Raw genomic sequence first — 21,360 nt, 5'->3', positions numbered from 1 at the left:
AAACAATCTACTGCTGATTTATAAAACTCTTTGCACTTTTCGAACATGCTGACTCTTTGATTCTTTTAATGCTTTCTCCAACACATTGGTCATTGAATACTAGAATTTATATGAATTTATGTATAATATATTCATATTACATCGATACATCGATGATCGTCGGAAATCGATAAATATCGAGTGTCGTCGACTAATCGATGTTTCACGTGTTGAAATATCGATGTTGTAACGTTCAATCGTTCACTTCACTGCGTTTGAGTCACGTCAGTCAGTCCACTGTCCACGATCCACGTCAGTCATTCGGCTTCAGTCAGTCGTCGTACTTACGTGGTGCCTACATTGTTTATTTGTTGATCATTTAATATTTTTCACCTTTAACTGTGGTGCTGATATTGGTGTTATATTATCTGAGATGGCAGTTTCGAAGACTACGAACACCTACAATCGACAAAATTGGGAAGATTCTGTAAGTAATCATAAAGATTCAGAAGTAACATTTTTATATATGTACCTATTCATGTATTTGAAATACCATAAAACTAACTAATCATTATTTGTCTTTGCAGGACTTCCCGATATTATGTCAGACGTGTTTGGGCGATAACCCATACGTACGAATGGTATGTAATCATTTTATTTCTGTTTATTTAATTTAATACCTACTTATATGTAGGTATATATGTACATACCTGATACACATATTTTTGTCACATTATACTTATAGTGATAAAATAATATAACATGCATTAACACCTTCTTTTTCGTTTCAGACCAAGGAAAAACATGGAAAGGAGTGTAAAATATGTGTACGTCCTTTCACTGTATTCCGTTGGTGCCCTGGATCCCGCATGCGCTTCAAGAAAACGGAAATCTGCCAGACCTGTTCCAAATTGAAGAATGTGTGCCAAACATGCCTTTTGGACCTTGAATATGGGCTTCCGATTCAAGTTAGAGACGCTGCTCTCAAAATTCAAGATGATCTACCACGAAACGAAGTCAATAAGGAGTATTACATACAGAATCTGGACAGTCAGATGTCAAAGTGTGACGCAAGTCAGCCAAGCAACTCTGCATTGAAATCGAAGGGTGCTTCGGATCTGTTGTCACGTTTGGCTCGTACAGCTCCATATTATAAGAGAAATAGACCACATGTTTGCTCTTTCTGGGTGAAAGGAGAATGTCGTCGTGGAGAAGAATGTCCATATCGCCACGAGAAGCCCACTGACCCTGATGACCCATTGGCCGACCAGAACATCAAGGACAGGCAAGTATAACCATCTATTTGTGCTTATTTTTAAGATTACTCTTTACAAAGGAATACCTTGTTTATCAGTTGTTTTTTGTGTACGAGTCACTAATTTAAATCTTTTTTCAAAAACAGATATTATGGCGTAAATGACCCTGTAGCCGAGAAGTTGATGCGTCGAGCGGCTGCCATGCCGGCACTACTTCCACCTGAAGACAACACGGTCACAACACTGTATGTGGGCAACCTTCCGGACAACATCAACAAAGAGGAACTGAGGGGCCATTTCTATCAATATGGAGAAATCAGGTAAATGCTTCTTTTCAAATTATGATAATGGCAAACATGTTAATTGTACGTTTATATCATGGTTTCTTGTGGATATAGGATTAAATTTGACACAGGCAGACTCCACTCAGTACAGTAGCTGTCACAAATTGATGGTATCGGCCTGATCTTGGGTGCGCTCCCCCTTTAATAAGTTTCTTCATTAAGCTCATTAATACCAAAACAGAGATCACATGATGTTCAATCAGAATTTGTTGTTTTTTTCTAGATCCGTAACTCTGGTGTCTCGAGCTCAATGTGCCTTCGTTCAATACACAACGAGGAGTGCAGCGGAACATGCAGCAGAGAAGACGTTCAACAGGCTCGTGATCGGAGAGAAGAGGCTTACCATCAAGTGGGGAAAATCGCAAGGTAAAACACAACGTTTCATTATTTATTTGTAACAAAAGGGACTCTTTTTCTCTCTCTTCTCTTACTGTGAGGGATAACATCTTGAGTGGACTGGATGGAATGCGTGATGCCTTACTCATTAAGGAACATGAAATAATTTTTGCATCTATCATTGTTAACACTAGTATGATTTCGAAACTGACAACAATATTTTAATTTACAGGTCGACAAGGTGCAAATGAGCATAATGATATGGCTCCCAGGTTGGAGCCAGTGCCTGGGCTTCCTGGCACATTGCCTCCACCGCCAGCATTCTTGCATTCATTCCCACCTCAGGTATGTATTACTTCCATACGTTTTGGAATTTCTGAATTGGGAGTACAATTCGTACGTACCAACTAAGTAATATAAGCAAAATTTTTTTGGCCGTTTGCTGTGTACCTTCACTTGTGATGTAACATTTCTACTTGCAACTATGCAATACATGTGTATGGACCATCGCCCGCCAGCAGTCATTTTACATGATAAAGAAAATTAATAATTTTGTTATATTACAGATGCAGCCACCTCCAAATCGTACGAACGACTTTTTCAACCTTCACCATTATGGAGGCCCGGGTTGGCCGGCGTGGGTCGGACCGCCGATGGGACCCGGCGCACCGCCCCCGGCGCCGGCGGGGCACCACTACCCCAGCCAGGACCCCAGCCGGCTTGGTGCCCACGCACACGCGAACGCGCTTCGAACACAGTGTTAATTGTAATTGTAAACTTTGCGATCATGTTTAAGAATTGTTGATTGTAGATAAAAGCTGTTTGCAAATAAGAAGTTGTACGATAATAATCAAGTAGGATTAGGCACAGGTCCAAATAGGACCAGACTGTAAGAAATGTTAAACACTTAGCATGCGTGTGTATAAATAGGAAAATAGAATTAATAAGGTATATTTTGTAATGATACATTAGTATCGTATGTGAATAATATACAAGTTTAACGTTTAAATTGTTTTGTTCCTTTTAAATCTCCACTCGTCTTAGTTCTTTACGTACGATTCATACTTGGTGTACGTACGTAGGTACGTACCACTTAAAAATAGTTTGTATATGATTGGCGGCCTGCTTCTTGCACGAGAAGCAAATTGTAAATGTCAATTGTAAGTTTGGATTCTTCTGATCCTATGGGGTAGTGTCGCTGGTCACACTCAGTATTCCGTCCATTCGACACGTAATAAATAGGAATATGATATATAAAATTTACATACATTTTATTGTAACGTGTGTAACCAACTGTTATATATAGGTAAGTATTTATCTACTTCTAGAAATTTTTTGGGGTAATTTAAATCCGACAATCTATCAACATTTTATGAAATGTGTCTAAAGGGCCCTGTACACGTTGGGCCACCGATGTGTAGGGGGCCATTTCTCGAAACGTTGTCGTTTTTTTGAGCACACATCTGAGTCATCTCGGCGCGTTACGCAAACAGCGTTCACACGTTGGTCACCTGATCAGTACGATATTAGGTAACAATCGTCAATCGAGAAAGTAGTGCCCCCGCCCGGCGACTATACCGTAGGTACTTGGACAAGTAGAGAGATCATAGAAGTGTGTAGTAATGACTCATTACACCTTTGCATATACATATGTAAGTACCTACATAATTAACATGTGGATATGATTTAAAATATCGACAGTCTCGAGAAGACTGAACTGAACTGCCTGGTGGTGTGCCGGGAACCACACACGATAATAATAATAAAACGTGCGCGTACCTAGTTACATACATATAATCACGTCTTTATCCCTTGCGGAGTAGACAGAGCGTAGGTACAGTCTTGAGATTGAAATAGTGACAGGTCGCTAGCCCATCATCGCCTACAAGAAGAACCTCAAGTTTATTAACCGTCCCCCTTGGTCGCCTTCTACGATCTCCACGGAAAAAAGATACCTACGGAGTCAGCAATCAGAGTTTCTACCTGACAAATGTGTGTGGGTGGTACGGCAATGCAGAGCAGCAGTTGGCAACACCGCGTTCCCTGACATTACAATATTATTATTATCATTGTCTGTGCACGTAGGGGTGATCGGTGTTGCAAAAACATCGATGATGGCATCGATAGCCAAACATCGACACGCGATGATTATCGAAGTCATAATATCGATGTCATGCGACATTTGATTTGATGTTATTGCGAACGTCATCCAAGGTGTTCTGCGGCGTAAGCAATCAATAAAACAACCATAAAAATTGTTTATCATTCATTCATTTAAATCATTGAATTTTTTTTCGGGGGGAACACATAAAAAAATCTAACTAGGTACTTCATTTTTTTTTTGTCAATCGACATTACGATTTAGATTAGGTGTCCGGGACAAAAAAAACTGTATGTGCCCGTATCATCGATGTTACGATGTATATTAATATTTATACATTTATACATGTAGGTATTTACTTAAAGTAAAATAAGATAATGTTACCAAACAATCTACTGCTGATTTATAAAACTCTTTGCACTTTTCGAACATGCTGACTCTTTGATTCTTTCAACACATTGGTCATTGAATACTAGAATTTATATGAATTTATGTATAATATATTCATATTACATCGATACATCGATGATCGTCGGAAATCGATAAATATCGAGTGTCGTCGACTAATCGATGTTTCACGTGTTGAAATATCGATGTTGTAACGTTCAATCGTTCACTTCACTGCGTTTGAGTCACGTCAGTCAGTCCACTGTCCACGATCCACGTCAGTCATTCGGCTTCAGTCAGTCGTCGTACTTACGTGGTGCCTACATTGTTTATTTGTTGATCATTTAATATTTTTCACCTTTAACTGTGGTGCTGATATTGGTGTTATATTATCTGAGATGGCAGTTTCGAAGACTACGAACACCTACAATCGACAAAATTGGGAAGATTCTGTAAGTAATCATAAAGATTCAGAAGTAACATTTTTATATATGTACCTATTCATGTATTTGAAATACCATAAAACTAACTAATCATTATTTGTCTTTGCAGGACTTCCCGATATTATGTCAGACGTGTTTGGGCGATAACCCATACGTACGAATGGTATGTAATCATTTTATTTCTGTTTATTTAATTTAATACCTACTTATATGTAGGTATATATGTACATACCTGATACACATATTTTTGTCACATTATACTTATAGTGATAAAATAATATAACATGCATTAACACCTTCTTTTTCGTTTCAGACCAAGGAAAAACATGGAAAGGAGTGTAAAATATGTGTACGTCCTTTCACTGTATTCCGTTGGTGCCCTGGATCCCGCATGCGCTTCAAGAAAACGGAAATCTGCCAGACCTGTTCCAAATTGAAGAATGTGTGCCAAACATGCCTTTTGGACCTTGAATATGGGCTTCCGATTCAAGTTAGAGACGCTGCTCTCAAAATTCAAGATGATCTACCACGAAACGAAGTCAATAAGGAGTATTACATACAGAATCTGGACAGTCAGATGTCAAAGTGTGACGCAAGTCAGCCAAGCAACTCTGCATTGAAATCGAAGGGTGCTTCGGATCTGTTGTCACGTTTGGCTCGTACAGCTCCATATTATAAGAGAAATAGACCACATGTTTGCTCTTTCTGGGTGAAAGGAGAATGTCGTCGTGGAGAAGAATGTCCATATCGCCACGAGAAGCCCACTGACCCTGATGACCCATTGGCCGACCAGAACATCAAGGACAGGCAAGTATAACCATCTATTTGTGCTTATTTTTAAGATTACTCTTTACAAAGGAATACCTTGTTTATCAGTTGTTTTTTGTGTACGAGTCACTAATTTAAATCTTTTTTCAAAAACAGATATTATGGCGTAAATGACCCTGTAGCCGAGAAGTTGATGCGTCGAGCGGCTGCCATGCCGGCACTACTTCCACCTGAAGACAACACGGTCACAACACTGTATGTGGGCAACCTTCCGGACAACATCAACGAAGAGGAACTGAGGGGCCATTTCTATCAATATGGAGAAATCAGGTAAATGCTTCTTTTCAAATTATGATAATGGCAAACATGTTAATTGTACGTTTATATCATGGTTTCTTGTGGATATAGGATTAAATTTGACACAGGCAGACTCCACTCAGTACAGTAGCTGTCACAAATTGATGGTATCGGCCTGATCTTGGGTGCGCTCCCCCTTTAATAAGTTTCTTCATTAAGCTCATTAATACCAAAACAGAGATCACATGATGTTCAATCAGAATTTGTTGTTTTTTTCTAGATCCGTAACTCTGGTGTCTCGAGCTCAATGTGCCTTCGTTCAATACACAACGAGGAGTGCAGCGGAACATGCAGCAGAGAAGACGTTCAACAGGCTCGTGATCGGAGAGAAGAGGCTTACCATCAAGTGGGGAAAATCGCAAGGTAAAACACAACGTTTCATTATTTATTTGTAACAAAAGGGACTCTTTTTCTCTCTCTTCTCTTACTGTGAGGGATAACATCTTGAGTGGACTGGATGGAATGCGTGATGCCTTACTCATTAAGGAACATGAAATAATTTTTGCATCTATCATTGTTAACACTAGTATGATTTCGAAACTGACAACAATATTTTAATTTACAGGTCGACAAGGTGCAAATGAGCATAATGATATGGCTCCCAGGTTGGAGCCAGTGCCTGGGCTTCCTGGCACATTGCCTCCACCGCCAGCATTCTTGCATTCATTCCCACCTCAGGTATGTATTACTTCCATACGTTTTGGAATTTCTGAATTGGGAGTACAATTCGTACGTACCAACTAAGTAATATAAGCAAAATTTTTTTGGCCGTTTGCTGTGTACCTTCACTTGTGATGTAACATTTCTACTTGCAACTATGCAATACATGTGTATGGACCATCGCCCGCCAGCAGTCATTTTACATGATAAAGAAAATTAATAATTTTGTTATATTACAGATGCAGCCACCTCCAAATCGTACGAACGACTTTTTCAACCTTCACCATTATGGAGGCCCGGGTTGGCCGGCGTGGGTCGGACCGCCGATGGGACCCGGCGCACCGCCCCCGGCGCCGGCGGGGCACCACTACCCCAGCCAGGACCCCAGCCGGCTTGGTGCCCACGCACACGCGAACGCGCTTCGAACACAGTGTTAATTGTAATTGTAAACTTTGCGATCATGTTTAAGAATTGTTGATTGTAGATAAAAGCTGTTTGCAAATAAGAAGTTGTACGATAATAATCAAGTAGGATTAGGCACAGGTCCAAATAGGACCAGACTGTAAGAAATGTTAAACACTTAGCATGCGTGTGTATAAATAGGAAAATAGAATTAATAAGGTATATTTTGTAATGATACATTAGTATCGTATGTGAATAATATACAAGTTTAACGTTTAAATTGTTTTGTTCCTTTTAAATCTCCACTCGTCTTAGTTCTTTACGTACGATTCATACTTGGTGTACGTACGTAGGTACGTACCACTTAAAAAATAGTTTGTATATGATTGGCGGCCTGCTTCTTGCACGAGAAGCAAATTGTAAATGTCAATTGTAAGTTTGGATTCTTCTGATCCTATGGGGTAGTGTCGCTGGTCACACTCAGTATTCCGTCCATTCGACACGTAATAAATAGGAATATGATATATAAAATTTACATACATTTTATTGTAACGTGTGTAACCAACTGTTATATATAGGTAAGTATTTATCTACTTCTAGAAATTTTTTGGGGTAATTTAAATCCGACAATCTATCAACATTTTATGAAATGTGTCTAAAGGGCCCTGTACACGTTGGGCCACCGATGTGTAGGGGGCCATTTCTCGAAACGTTGTCGTTTTTTTGAGCACACATCTAAGTCATCTCGGCGCGTTACGCAAACAGCGTTCACACGTTGGTCACCTGATCAGTACGATATTAGGTAACAATCGTCAATCGAGAAAGTAGTGCCCCCGCCCGGCGACTATACCGTAGGTACTTGGACAAGTAGAGAGATCATAGAAGTGTGTAGTAATGACTCATTACACCTTTGCATATACATATGTAAGTACCTACATAATTAACATGTGGATATGATTTAAAATATCGACAGTCTCGAGAAGACTGAACTGCCTGGTGGTGTGCCGGGAACCACACACGATAATAATAATAAAACGTGCGCGTACCTAGTTACATACATATAATCACGTCTTTATCCCTTGCGGAGTAGACAGAGCGTAGGTACAGTCTTGAGATTGAAATAGTGACAGGTCGCTAGCCCATCATCGCCTACAAGAAGAACCTCAAGTTTATTAACCGTCCCCCTTGGTCGCCTTCTACGATCTCCACGGAAAAAAGATACCTACGGAGTCAGCAATCAGAGTTTCTACCTGACAAATGTGTGTGGGTGGTACGGCAATGCAGAGCAGCAGTTGGCAACACCGCGTTCCCTGACATTACAATATTATTATTATCATTGTCTGTGCACGTAGGGGTGATCGGTGTTGCAAAAACATCGATGATGGCATCGATAGCCAAACATCGACACGCGATGATTATCGAAGTCATAATATCGATGTCATGCGACATTTGATTTGATGTTATTGCGAACGTCATCCAAGGTGTTCTGCGGCGTAAGCAATCAATAAAACAACCATAAAAATTGTTTATCATTCATTCATTTAAATCATTGAATTTTTTTTCGGGGGGAACACATAAAAAAATCTAACTAGGTACTTCATTTTTTTTTTGTCAATCGACATTACGATTTAGATTAGGTGTCCGGGACAAAAAAAACTGTATGTGCCCGTATCATCGATGTTACGATGTATATTAATATTTATACATTTATACATGTAGGTATTTACTTAAAGTAAAATAAGATAATGTTACCAAACAATCTACTGCTGATTTATAAAACTCTTTGCACTTTTCGAACATGCTGACTCTTTGATTCTTTCAACACATTGGTCATTGAATACTAGAATTTATATGAATTTATGTATAATATATTCATATTACATCGATACATCGATGATCGTCGGAAATCGATAAATATCGAGTGTCGTCGACTAATCGATGTTTCACGTGTTGAAATATCGATGTTGTAACGTTCAATCGTTCACTTCACTGCGTTTGAGTCACGTCAGTCAGTCCACTGTCCACGATCCACGTCAGTCATTCGGCTTCAGTCAGTCGTCGTACTTACGTGGTGCCTACATTGTTTATTTGTTGATCATTTAATATTTTTCACCTTTAACTGTGGTGCTGATATTGGTGTTATATTATCTGAGATGGCAGTTTCGAAGACTACGAACACCTACAATCGACAAAATTGGGAAGATTCTGTAAGTAATCATAAAGATTCAGAAGTAACATTTTTATATATGTACCTATTCATGTATTTGAAATACCATAAAACTAACTAATCATTATTTGTCTTTGCAGGACTTCCCGATATTATGTCAGACGTGTTTGGGCGATAACCCATACGTACGAATGGTATGTAATCATTTTATTTCTGTTTATTTAATTTAATACCTACTTATATGTAGGTATATATGTACATACCTGATACACATATTTTTGTCACATTATACTTATAGTGATAAAATAATATAACATGCATTAACACCTTCTTTTTCGTTTCAGACCAAGGAAAAACATGGAAAGGAGTGTAAAATATGTGTACGTCCTTTCACTGTATTCCGTTGGTGCCCTGGATCCCGCATGCGCTTCAAGAAAACGGAAATCTGCCAGACCTGTTCCAAATTGAAGAATGTGTGCCAAACATGCCTTTTGGACCTTGAATATGGGCTTCCGATTCAAGTTAGAGACGCTGCTCTCAAAATTCAAGATGATCTACCACGAAACGAAGTCAATAAGGAGTATTACATACAGAATCTGGACAGTCAGATGTCAAAGTGTGACGCAAGTCAGCCAAGCAACTCTGCATTGAAATCGAAGGGTGCTTCGGATCTGTTGTCACGTTTGGCTCGTACAGCTCCATATTATAAGAGAAATAGACCACATGTTTGCTCTTTCTGGGTGAAAGGAGAATGTCGTCGTGGAGAAGAATGTCCATATCGCCACGAGAAGCCCACTGACCCTGATGACCCATTGGCCGACCAGAACATCAAGGACAGGCAAGTATAACCATCTATTTGTGCTTATTTTTAAGATTACTCTTTACAAAGGAATACCTTGTTTATCAGTTGTTTTTTGTGTACGAGTCACTAATTTAAATCTTTTTTCAAAAACAGATATTATGGCGTAAATGACCCTGTAGCCGAGAAGTTGATGCGTCGAGCGGCTGCCATGCCGGCACTACTTCCACCTGAAGACAACACGGTCACAACACTGTATGTGGGCAACCTTCCGGAAAACATCAACGAAGAGGAACTGAGGGGCCATTTCTATCAATATGGAGAAATCAGGTAAATGCTTCTTTTCAAATTATGATAATGGCAAACATGTTAATTGTACGTTTATATCATGGTTTCTTGTGGATATAGGATTAAATTTGACACAGGCAGACTCCACTCAGTACAGTAGCTGTCACAAATTGATGGTATCGGCCTGATCTTGGGTGCGCTCCCCCTTTAATAAGTTTCTTCATTAAGCTCATTAATACCAAAACAGAGATCACATGATGTTCAATCAGAATTTGTTGTTTTTTTCTAGATCCGTAACTCTGGTGTCTCGAGCTCAATGTGCCTTCGTTCAATACACAACGAGGAGTGCAGCGGAACATGCAGCAGAGAAGACGTTCAACAGGCTCGTGATCGGAGAGAAGAGGCTTACCATCAAGTGGGGAAAATCGCAAGGTAAAACACAACGTTTCATTATTTATTTGTAACAAAAGGGACTCTTTTTCTCTCTCTTCTCTTACTGTGAGGGATAACATCTTGAGTGGACTGGATGGAATGCGTGATGCCTTACTCATTAAGGAACATGAAATAATTTTTGCATCTATCATTGTTAACACTAGTATGATTTCGAAACTGACAACAATATTTTAATTTACAGGTCGACAAGGTGCAAATGAGCATAATGATATGGCTCCCAGGTTGGAGCCAGTGCCTGGGCTTCCTGGCACATTGCCTCCACCGCCAGCATTCTTGCATTCATTCCCACCTCAGGTATGTATTACTTCCATACGTTTTGGAATTTCTGAATTGGGAGTACAATTCGTACGTACCAACTAAGTAATATAAGCAAAATTTTTTTGGCCGTTTGCTGTGTACCTTCACTTGTGATGTAACATTTCTACTTGCAACTATGCAATACATGTGTATGGACCATCGCCCGCCAGCAGTCATTTTACATGATAAAGAAAATTAATAATTTTGTTATATTACAGATGCAGCCACCTCCAAATCGTACGAACGACTTTTTCAACCTTCACCATTATGGAGGCCCGGGTTGGCCGGCGTGGGTCGGACCGCCGATGGGACCCGGCGCACCGCCCCCGGCGCCGGCGGGGCACCACTACCCCAGCCAGGACCCCAGCCGGCTTGGTGCCCACGCACACGCGAACGCGCTTCGAACACAGTGTTAATTGTAATTGTAAACTTTGCGATCATGTTTAAGAATTGTTGATTGTAGATAAAAGCTGTTTGCAAATAAGAAGTTGTACGATAATAATCAAGTAGGATTAGGCACAGGTCCAAATAGGACCAGACTGTAAGAAATGTTAAACACTTAGCATGCGTGTGTATAAATAGGAAAATAGAATTAATAAGGTATATTTTGTAATGATACATTAGTATCGTATGTGAATAATATACAAGTTTAACGTTTAAATTGTTTTGTTCCTTTTAAATCTCCACTCGTCTTAGTTCTTTACGTACGATTCATACTTGGTGTACGTACGTAGGTACGTACCACTTAAAAAATAGTTTGTATATGATTGGCGGCCTGCTTCTTGCACGAGAAGCAAATTGTAAATGTCAATTGTAAGTTTGGATTCTTCTGATCCTATGGGGTAGTGTCGCTGGTCACACTCAGTATTCCGTCCATTCGACACGTAATAAATAGGAATATGATATATAAAATTTACATACATTTTATTGTAACGTGTGTAACCAACTGTTATATATAGGTAAGTATTTATCTACTTCTAGAAATTTTTTGGGGTAATTTAAATCCGACAATCTATCAACATTTTATGAAATGTGTCTAAAGGGCCCTGTACACGTTGGGCCACCGATGTGTAGGGGGCCATTTCTCGAAACGTTGTCGTTTTTTTGAGCACACATCTAAGTCATCTCGGCGCGTTACGCAAACAGCGTTCACACGTTGGTCACCTGATCAGTACGATATTAGGTAACAATCGTCAATCGAGAAAGTAGTGCCCCCGCCCGGCGACTATACCGTAGGTACTTGGACAAGTAGAGAGATCATAGAAGTGTGTAGTAATGACTCATTACACCTTTGCATATACATATGTAAGTACCTACATAATTAACATGTGGATATGATTTAAAATATCGACAGTCTCGAGAAGACTGAACTGCCTGGTGGTGTGCCGGGAACCACACACGATAATAATAATAAAACGTGCGCGTACCTAGTTACATACATATAATCACGTCTTTATCCCTTGCGGAGTAGACAGAGCGTAGGTACAGTCTTGAGATTGAAATAGTGACAGGTCGCTAGCCCATCATCGCCTACAAGAAGAACCTCAAGTTTATTAACCGTCCCCCTTGGTCGCCTTCTACGATCTCCACGGAAAAAAGATACCTACGGAGTCAGCAATCAGAGTTTCTACCTGACAAATGTGTGTGGGTGGTACGGCAATGCAGAGCAGCAGTTGGCAACACCGCGTTCCCTGACATTACAATATTATTATTATCATTGTCTGTGCACGTAGGGGTGATCGGTGTTGCAAAAACATCGATGATGGCATCGATAGCCAAACATCGACACGCGATGATTATCGAAGTCATAATATCGATGTCATGCGACATTTGATTTGATGTTATTGCGAACGTCATCCAAGGTGTTCTGCGGCGTAAGCAATCAATAAAACAACCATAAAAATTGTTTATCATTCATTCATTTAAATCATTGAATTTTTTTTCGGGGGGAACACATAAAAAAATCTAACTAGGTACTTCATTTTTTTTTTGTCAATCGACATTACGATTTAGATTAGGTGTCCGGGACAAAAAAAACTGTATGTGCCCGTATCATCGATGTTACGATGTATATTAATATTTATACATTTATACATGTAGGTATTTACTTAAAGTAAAATAAGATAATGTTACCAAACAATCTACTGCTGATTTATAAAACTCTTTGCACTTTTCGAACATGCTGACTCTTTGATTCTTTCAACACATTGGTCATTGAATACTAGAATTTATATGAATTTATGTATAATATATTCATATTACATCGATACATCGATGATCGTCGGAAATCGATAAATATCGAGTGTCGTCGACTAATCGATGTTTCACGTGTTGAAATATCGATGTTGTAACGTTCAATCGTTCACTTCACTGCGTTTGAGTCACGTCAGTCAGTCCACTGTCCACGATCCACGTCAGTCATTCGGCTTCAGTCAGTCGTCGTACTTACGTGGTGCCTACATTGTTTATTTGTTGATCATTTAATATTTTTCACCTTTAACTGTGGTGCTGATATTGGTGTTATATTATCTGAGATGGCAGTTTCGAAGACTACGAACACCTACAATCGACAAAATTGGGAAGATTCTGTAAGTAATCATAAAGATTCAGAAGTAACATTTTTATATATGTACCTATTCATGTATTTGAAATACCATAAAACTAACTAATCATTATTTGTCTTTGCAGGACTTCCCGATATTATGTCAAACGTGTTTGGGCGATAACCCATACGTACGAATGGTATGTAATCATTTTATTTCTGTTTATTTAATTTAATACCTACTTATATGTAGGTATATATGTACATACCTGATACACATATTTTTGTCACATTATACTTATAGTGATAAAATAATATAACATGCATTAACACCTTCTTTTTCGTTTCAGACCAAGGAAAAACATGGAAAGGAGTGTAAAATATGTGTACGTCCTTTCACTGTATTCCGTTGGTGCCCTGGATCCCGCATGCGCTTCAAGAAAACGGAAATCTGCCAGACCTGTTCCAAATTGAAGAATGTGTGCCAAACATGCCTTTTGGACCTTGAATATGGGCTTCCGATTCAAGTTAGAGACGCTGCTCTCAAAATTCAAGATGATCTACCACGAAACGAAGTCAATAAGGAGTATTACATACAGAATCTGGACAGTCAGATGTCAAAGTGTGACGCAAGTCAGCCAAGCAACTCTGCATTGAAATCGAAGGGTGCTTCGGATCTGTTGTCACGTTTGGCTCGTACAGCTCCATATTATAAGAGAAATAGACCACATGTTTGCTCTTTCTGGGTGAAAGGAGAATGTCGTCGTGGAGAAGAATGTCCATATCGCCACGAGAAGCCCACTGACCCTGATGACCCATTGGCCGACCAGAACATCAAGGACAGGCAAGTATAACCATCTATTTGTGCTTATTTTTAAGATTACTCTTTACAAAGGAATACCTTGTTTATCAGTTGTTTTTTGTGTACGAGTCACTAATTTAAATCTTTTTTCAAAAACAGATATTATGGCGTAAATGACCCTGTAGCCGAGAAGTTGATGCGTCGAGCGGCTGCCATGCCGGCACTACTTCCACCTGAAGACAACACGGTCACAACACTGTATGTGGGCAACCTTCCGGACAACATCAACGAAGAGGAACTGAGGGGCCATTTCTATCAATATGGAGAAATCAGGTAAATGCTTCTTTTCAAATTATGATAATGGCAAACATGTTAATTGTACGTTTATATCATGGTTTCTTGTGGATATAGGATTAAATTTGACACAGGCAGACTCCACTCAGTACAGTAGCTGTCACAAATTGATGGTATCGGCCTGATCTTGGGTGCGCTCCCCCTTTAATAAGTTTCTTCATTAAGCTCATTAATACCAAAACAGAGATCACATGATGTTCAATCAGAATTTGTTGTTTTTTTCTAGATCCGTAACTCTGGTGTCTCGAGCTCAATGTGCCTTCGTTCAATACACAACGAGGAGTGCAGCGGAACATGCAGCAGAGAAGACGTTCAACAGGCTCGTGATCGGAGAGAAGAGGCTTACCATCAAGTGGGGAAAATCGCAAGGTAAAACACAACGTTTCATTATTTATTTGTAACAAAAGGGACTCTTTTTCTCTCTCTTCTCTTACTGTGAGGGATAACATCTTGAGTGGACTGGATGGAATGCGTGATGCCTTACTCATTAAGGAACATGAAATAATTTTTGCATCTATCATTGTTAACACTAGTATGATTTCGAAACTGACAACAATATTTTAATTTACAGGTCGACAAGGTGCAAATGAGCATAATGATATGGCTCCCAGGTTGGAGCCAGTGCCTGGGCTTCCTGGCACATTGCCTCCACCGCCAGCATTCTTGCATTCATTCCCACCTCAGGTATGTATTACTTCCATACGTTTTGGAATTTCTGAATTGGGAGTACAATTCGTACGTACCAACTAAGTAATATAAGCAAAATTTTTTTGGCCGTTTGCTGTGTACCTTCACTTGTGATGTAACATTTCTACTTGCAACTATGCAATACATGTGTATGGACCATCGCCCGCCAGCAGTCATTTTACATGATAAAGAAAATTAATAATTTTGTTATATTACAGATGCAGCCACCTCCAAATCGTACGAACGACTTTTTCAACCTTCACCATTATGGAGGCCCGGGTTGGCCGGCGTGGGTCGGACCGCCGATGGGACCCGGCGCACCGCCCCCGGCGCCGGCGGGGCACCACTACCCCAGCCAGGACCCCAGCCGGCTTGGTGCCCACGCACACGCGAACGCGCTTCGAACACAGTGTTAATTGTAATTGTAAACTTTGCGATCATGTTTAAGAATTGTTGATTGTAGATAAAAGCTGTTTGCAAATAAGAAGTTGTACGATAATAATCAAGTAGGATTAGGCACAGGTCCAAATAGGACCAGACTGTAAGAAATGTTAAACACTTAGCATGCGTGTGTATAAATAGGAAAATAGAATTAATAAGGTATATTTTGTAATGATACATTAGTATCGTATGTGAATAATATACAAGTTTAACGTTTAAATTGTTTTGTTCCTTTTAAATCTCCACTCGTCTTAGTTCTTTACGTACGATTCATACTTGGTGTACGTACGTAGGTACGTACCACTTAAAAAATAGTTTGTATATGATTGGCGGCCTGCTTCTTGCACGAGAAGCAAATTGTAAATGTCAATTGTAAGTTTGGATTCTTCTGATCCTATGGGGTAGTGTCGCTGGTCACACTCAGTATTCCGTCCATTCGACACGTAATAAATAGGAATATGATATATAAAATTTACATACATTTTATTGTAACGTGTGTAACCAACTGTTATATATAGGTAAGTATTTATCTACTTCTAGAAATTTTTTGGGGTAATTTAAATCCGACAATCTATCAACATTTTATGAAATGTGTCTAAAGGGCCCTGTACACGTTGGGCCACCGATGTGTAGGGGGCCATTTCTCGAAACGTTGTCGTTTTTTTGAGCACACATCTAAGTCATCTCGGCGCGTTACGCAAACAGCGTTCACACGTTGGTCACCTGATCAGTACGATATTAGGTAACAATCGTCAATCGAGAAAGTAGTGCCCCCGCCCGGCGACTATACCGTAGGTACTTGGACAAGTAGAGAGATCATAGAAGTGTGTAGTAATGACTCATTACACCTTTGCATATACATATGTAAGTACCTACATAATTAACATGTGGATATGATTTAAAATATCGACAGTCTCGAGAAGACTGAACTGCCTGGTGGTGTGCCGGGAACCACACACGATAATAATAATAAAACGTGCGCGTACCTAGTTACATACATATAATCACGTCTTTATCCCTTGCGGAGTAGACAGAGCGTAGGTACAGTCTTGAGATTGAAATAGTGACAGGTCGCTAGCCCATCATCGCCTACAAGAAGAACCTCAAGTTTATTAACCGTCCCCCTTGGTCGCCTTCTACGATCTCCACGGAAAAAAGATACCTACGGAGTCAGCAATCAGAGTTTCTACCTGACAAATGTGTGTGGGTGGTACGGCAATGCAGAGCAGCAGTTGGCAACACCGCGTTCCCTGACATTACAATATTATTATTATCATTGTCTGTGCACGTAGGGGTGATCGGTGTTGCAAAAACATCGATGATGGCATCGATAGCCAAACATCGACACGCGATGATTATCGAAGTCATAATATCGATGTCATGCGACATTTGATTTGATGTTATTGCGAACGTCATCCAAGGTGTTCTGCGGCGTAAGCAATCAATAAAACAACCATAAAAATTGTTTATCATTCATTCATTTAAATCATTGAATTTTTTTTCGGGGGGAACACATAAAAAAATCTAACTAGGTACTTCATTTTTTTTTTGTCAATCGACATTACGATTTAGATTAGGTGTCCGGGACAAAAAAAACTGTATGTGCCCGTATCATCGATGTTACGATGTATATTAATATTTATACATTTATACATGTAGGTATTTACTTAAAGTAAAATAAGATAATGTTACCAAACAATCTATTGCTGATTTATAAAACTCTTTGCACTTTTCGAACATGCTGACTCTTTGATTCTTTCAACACATTGGTCATTGAATACTAGAATTTATATGAATTTATGTATAATATATTCATATTACATCGATACATCGATGATCGTCGGAAATCGATAAATATCGAGTGTCGTCGACTAATCGATGTTTCACGTGTTGAAATATCGATGTTGTAACGTTCAATCGTTCACTTCACTGCGTTTGAGTCACGTCAGTCAGTCCACTGTCCACGATCCACGTCAGTCATTCGGCTTCAGTCAGTCGTCGTACTTACGTGGTGCCTACATTGTTTATTTGTTGATCATTTAATATTTTTCACCTTTAACTGTGGTGCTGATATTGGTGTTATATTATCTGAGATGGCAGTTTCGAAGACTACGAACACCTACAATCGACAAAATTGGGAAGATTCTGTAAGTAATCATAAAGATTCAGAAGTAACATTTTTATATATGTACCTATTCATGTATTTGAAATACCATAAAACTAACTAATCATTATTTGTCTTTGCAGGACTTCCCGATATTATGTCAAACGTGTTTGGGCGATAACCCATACGTACGAATGGTATGTAATCATTTTATTTCTGTTTATTTAATTTAATACCTACTTATATGTAGGTATATATGTACATACCTGATACACATATTTTTGTCACATTATACTTATAGTGATAAAATAATATAACATGCATTAACACCTTCTTTTTCGTTTCAGACCAAGGAAAAACATGGAAAGGAGTGTAAAATATGTGTACGTCCTTTCACTGTATTCCGTTGGTGCCCTGGATCCCGCATGCGCTTCAAGAAAACGGAAATCTGCCAGACCTGTTCCAAATTGAAGAATGTGTGCCAAACATGCCTTTTGGACCTTGAATATGGGCTTCCGATTCAAGTTAGAGACGCTGCTCTCAAAATTCAAGATGATCTACCACGAAACGAAGTCAATAAGGAGTATTACATACAGAATCTGGACAGTCAGATGTCAAAGTGTGACGCAAGTCAGCCAAGCAACTCTGCATTGAAATCGAAGGGTGCTTCGGATCTGTTGTCACGTTTGGCTCGTACAGCTCCATATTATAAGAGAAATAGACCACATGTTTGCTCTTTCTGGGTGAAAGGAGAATGTCGTCGTGGAGAAGAATGTCCATATCGCCACGAGAAGCCCACTGACCCTGATGACCCATTGGCCGACCAGAACATCAAGGACAGGCAAGTATAACCATCTATTTGTGCTTATTTTTAAGATTACTCTTTACAAAGGAATACCTTGTTTATCAGTTGTTTTTTGTGTACGAGTCACTAATTTAAATCTTTTTTCAAAAACAGATATTATGGCGTAAATGACCCTGTAGCCGAGAAGTTGATGCGTCGAGCGGCTGCCATGCCGGCACTACTTCCACCTGAAGACAACACGGTCACAACACTGTATGTGGGCAACCTTCCGGACAACATCAACGAAGAGGAACTGAGGGGCCATTTCTATCAATATGGAGAAATCAGGTAAATGCTTCTTTTCAAATTATGATAATGGCAAACATGTTAATTGTACGTTTATATCATGGTTTCTTGTGGATATAGGATTAAATTTGACACAGGCAGACTCCACTCAGTACAGTAGCTGTCACAAATTGATGGTATCGGCCTGATCTTGGGTGCGCTCCCCCTTTAATAAGTTTCTTCATTAAGCTCATTAATACCAAAACAGAGATCACATGATGTTCAATCAGAATTTGTTGTTTTTTTCTAGATCCGTAACTCTGGTGTCTCGAGCTCAATGTGCCTTCGTTCAATACACAACGAGGAGTGCAGCGGAACATGCAGCAGAGAAGACGTTCAACAGGCTCGTGATCGGAGAGAAGAGGCTTACCATCAAGTGGGGAAAATCGCAAGGTAAAACACAACGTTTCATTATTTATTTGTAACAAAAGGGACTCTTTTTCTCTCTCTTCTCTTACTGTGAGGGATAACATCTTGAGTGGACTGGATGGAATGCGTGATGCCTTACTCATTAAGGAACATGAAATAATTTTTGCATCTATCATTGTTAACACTAGTATGATTTCGAAACTGACAACAATATTTTAATTTACAGGTCGACAAGGTGCAAATGAGCATAATGATATGGCTCCCAGGTTGGAGCCAGTGCCTGGGCTTCCTGGCACATTGCCTCCACCGCCAGCATTCTTGCATTCATTCCCACCTCAGGTATGTATTACTTCCATACGTTTTGGAATTTCTGAATTGGGAGTACAATTCGTACGTACCAACTAAGTAATATAAGCAAAATTTTTTTGGCCGTTTGCTGTGTACCTTCACTTGTGATGTAACATTTCTACTTGCAACTATGCAATACATGTGTATGGACCATCGCCCGCCAGCAGTCATTTTACATGATAAAGAAAATTAATAATTTTGTTATATTACAGATGCAGCCACCTCCAAATCGTACGAACGACTTTTTCAACCTTCACCATTATGGAGGCCCGGGTTGGCCGGCGTGGGTCGGACCGCCGATGGGACCCGGCGCACCGCCCCCGGCGCCGGCGGGGCACCACTACCCCAGCCAGGACCCCAGCCGGCTTGGTGCCCACGCACACGCGAACGCGCTTCGAACACAGTGTTAATTGTAATTGTAAACTTTGCGATCATGTTTAAGAATTGTTGATTGTAGATAAAAGCTGTTTGCAAATAAGAAGTTGTACGATAATAATCAAGTAGGATTAGGCACAGGTCCAAATAGGACCAGACTGTAAGAAATGTTAAACACTTAGCATGCGTGTGTATAAATAGGAAAATAGAATTAATAAGGTATATTTTGTAATGATACATTAGTATCGTATGTGAATAATATACAAGTTTAACGTTTAAATTGTTTTGTTCCTTTTAAATCTCCACTCGTCTTAGTTCTTTACGTACGATTCATACTTGGTGTACGTACGTAGGTACGTACCACTTAAAAAATAGTTTGTATATGATTGGCGGCCTGCTTCTTGCACGAGAAGCAAATTGTAAATGTCAATTGTAAGTTTGGATTCTTCTGATCCTATGGGGTAGTGTCGCTGGTCACACTCAGTATTCCGTCCATTCGACACGTAATAAATAGGAATATGATATATAAAATTTACATACATTTTATTGTAACGTGTGTAACCAACTGTTATATATAGGTAAGTATTTATCTACTTCTAGAAATTTTTTGGGGTAATTTAAATCCGACAATCTATCAACATTTTATGAAATGTGTCTAAAGGGCCCTGTACACGTTGGGCCACCGATGTGTAGGGGGCCATTTCTCGAAACGTTGTCGTTTTTTTGAGCACACATCTAAGTCATCTCGGCGCGTTACGCAAACAGCGTTCACACGTTGGTCACCTGATCAGTACGATATTAGGTAACAATCGTCAATCGAGAAAGTAGTGCCCCCGCCCGGCGACTATACCGTAGGTACTTGGACAAGTAGAGAGATCATAGAAGTGTGTAGTAATGACTCATTACACCTTTGCATATACATATGTAAGTACCTACATAATTAACATGTGGATATGATTTAAAATATCGACAGTCTCGAGAAGACTGAACTGCCTGGTGGTGTGCCGGGAACCACACACGATAATAATAATAAAACGTGCGCGTACCTAGTTACATACATATAATCACGTCTTTATCCCTTGCGGAGTAGACAGAGCGTAGGTACAGTCTTGAGATTGAAATAGTGACAGGTCGCTAGCCCATCATCGCCTACAAGAAGAACCTCAAGTTTA

The 21,360-nt window shown here is 39.6% G+C and overlaps 5 protein-coding genes across 5 annotated transcripts; all 5 read left to right on the top strand.

Annotated features, from left to right (window-relative positions):
* The first annotated feature begins 251 nt into the window (after positions 1-251).
* Positions 252-2,924, top strand: LOC132902646 (pre-mRNA-splicing factor RBM22-like). The gene is made up of 7 exons (XM_060948586.1): positions 252-466; positions 567-620; positions 771-1,264; positions 1,382-1,555; positions 1,803-1,945; positions 2,148-2,260; positions 2,482-2,924. The coding sequence occupies exons 1-7, from the start codon at positions 413-415 to the stop codon at positions 2,677-2,679; spliced, it is 1,230 nt and encodes a 409-aa protein (XP_060804569.1). The 5' UTR covers positions 252-412; the 3' UTR covers positions 2,680-2,924.
* Positions 2,925-4,643: 1,719 nt separating this feature from the next.
* LOC132902637 (pre-mRNA-splicing factor RBM22-like) lies at positions 4,644-7,313 on the top strand. Its single transcript, XM_060948576.1, has 7 exons — positions 4,644-4,855; positions 4,956-5,009; positions 5,160-5,653; positions 5,771-5,944; positions 6,192-6,334; positions 6,537-6,649; positions 6,871-7,313. Exons 1-7 carry the CDS (start codon positions 4,802-4,804, stop codon positions 7,066-7,068), a joined length of 1,230 nt encoding a protein of 409 aa, XP_060804559.1. The 5' UTR covers positions 4,644-4,801; the 3' UTR covers positions 7,069-7,313.
* A 1,712-nt stretch (positions 7,314-9,025) lies between these two features.
* Positions 9,026-11,698, top strand: LOC132902647 (pre-mRNA-splicing factor RBM22-like). The gene is made up of 7 exons (XM_060948587.1): positions 9,026-9,240; positions 9,341-9,394; positions 9,545-10,038; positions 10,156-10,329; positions 10,577-10,719; positions 10,922-11,034; positions 11,256-11,698. The coding sequence occupies exons 1-7, from the start codon at positions 9,187-9,189 to the stop codon at positions 11,451-11,453; spliced, it is 1,230 nt and encodes a 409-aa protein (XP_060804570.1). The 5' UTR covers positions 9,026-9,186; the 3' UTR covers positions 11,454-11,698.
* A 1,715-nt stretch (positions 11,699-13,413) lies between these two features.
* On the top strand, positions 13,414-16,083 carry LOC132902644 (pre-mRNA-splicing factor RBM22-like). Its single transcript, XM_060948584.1, has 7 exons — positions 13,414-13,625; positions 13,726-13,779; positions 13,930-14,423; positions 14,541-14,714; positions 14,962-15,104; positions 15,307-15,419; positions 15,641-16,083. The coding sequence occupies exons 1-7, from the start codon at positions 13,572-13,574 to the stop codon at positions 15,836-15,838; spliced, it is 1,230 nt and encodes a 409-aa protein (XP_060804567.1). The 5' UTR covers positions 13,414-13,571; the 3' UTR covers positions 15,839-16,083.
* A 1,715-nt stretch (positions 16,084-17,798) lies between these two features.
* LOC132901764 (pre-mRNA-splicing factor RBM22-like) lies at positions 17,799-20,468 on the top strand. Its single transcript, XM_060948583.1, has 7 exons — positions 17,799-18,010; positions 18,111-18,164; positions 18,315-18,808; positions 18,926-19,099; positions 19,347-19,489; positions 19,692-19,804; positions 20,026-20,468. The coding sequence occupies exons 1-7, from the start codon at positions 17,957-17,959 to the stop codon at positions 20,221-20,223; spliced, it is 1,230 nt and encodes a 409-aa protein (XP_060804566.1). The 5' UTR covers positions 17,799-17,956; the 3' UTR covers positions 20,224-20,468.
* Positions 20,469-21,360: the final 892 nt, after the last annotated feature.

Source organism: Amyelois transitella, chromosome 16 (assembly GCF_032362555.1).
Source record: "Amyelois transitella isolate CPQ chromosome 16, ilAmyTran1.1, whole genome shotgun sequence".
Taxonomy (NCBI): domain Eukaryota; kingdom Metazoa; phylum Arthropoda; class Insecta; order Lepidoptera; family Pyralidae; genus Amyelois; species Amyelois transitella.
This window is presented reverse-complemented; position numbering and strand designations above follow the sequence as displayed.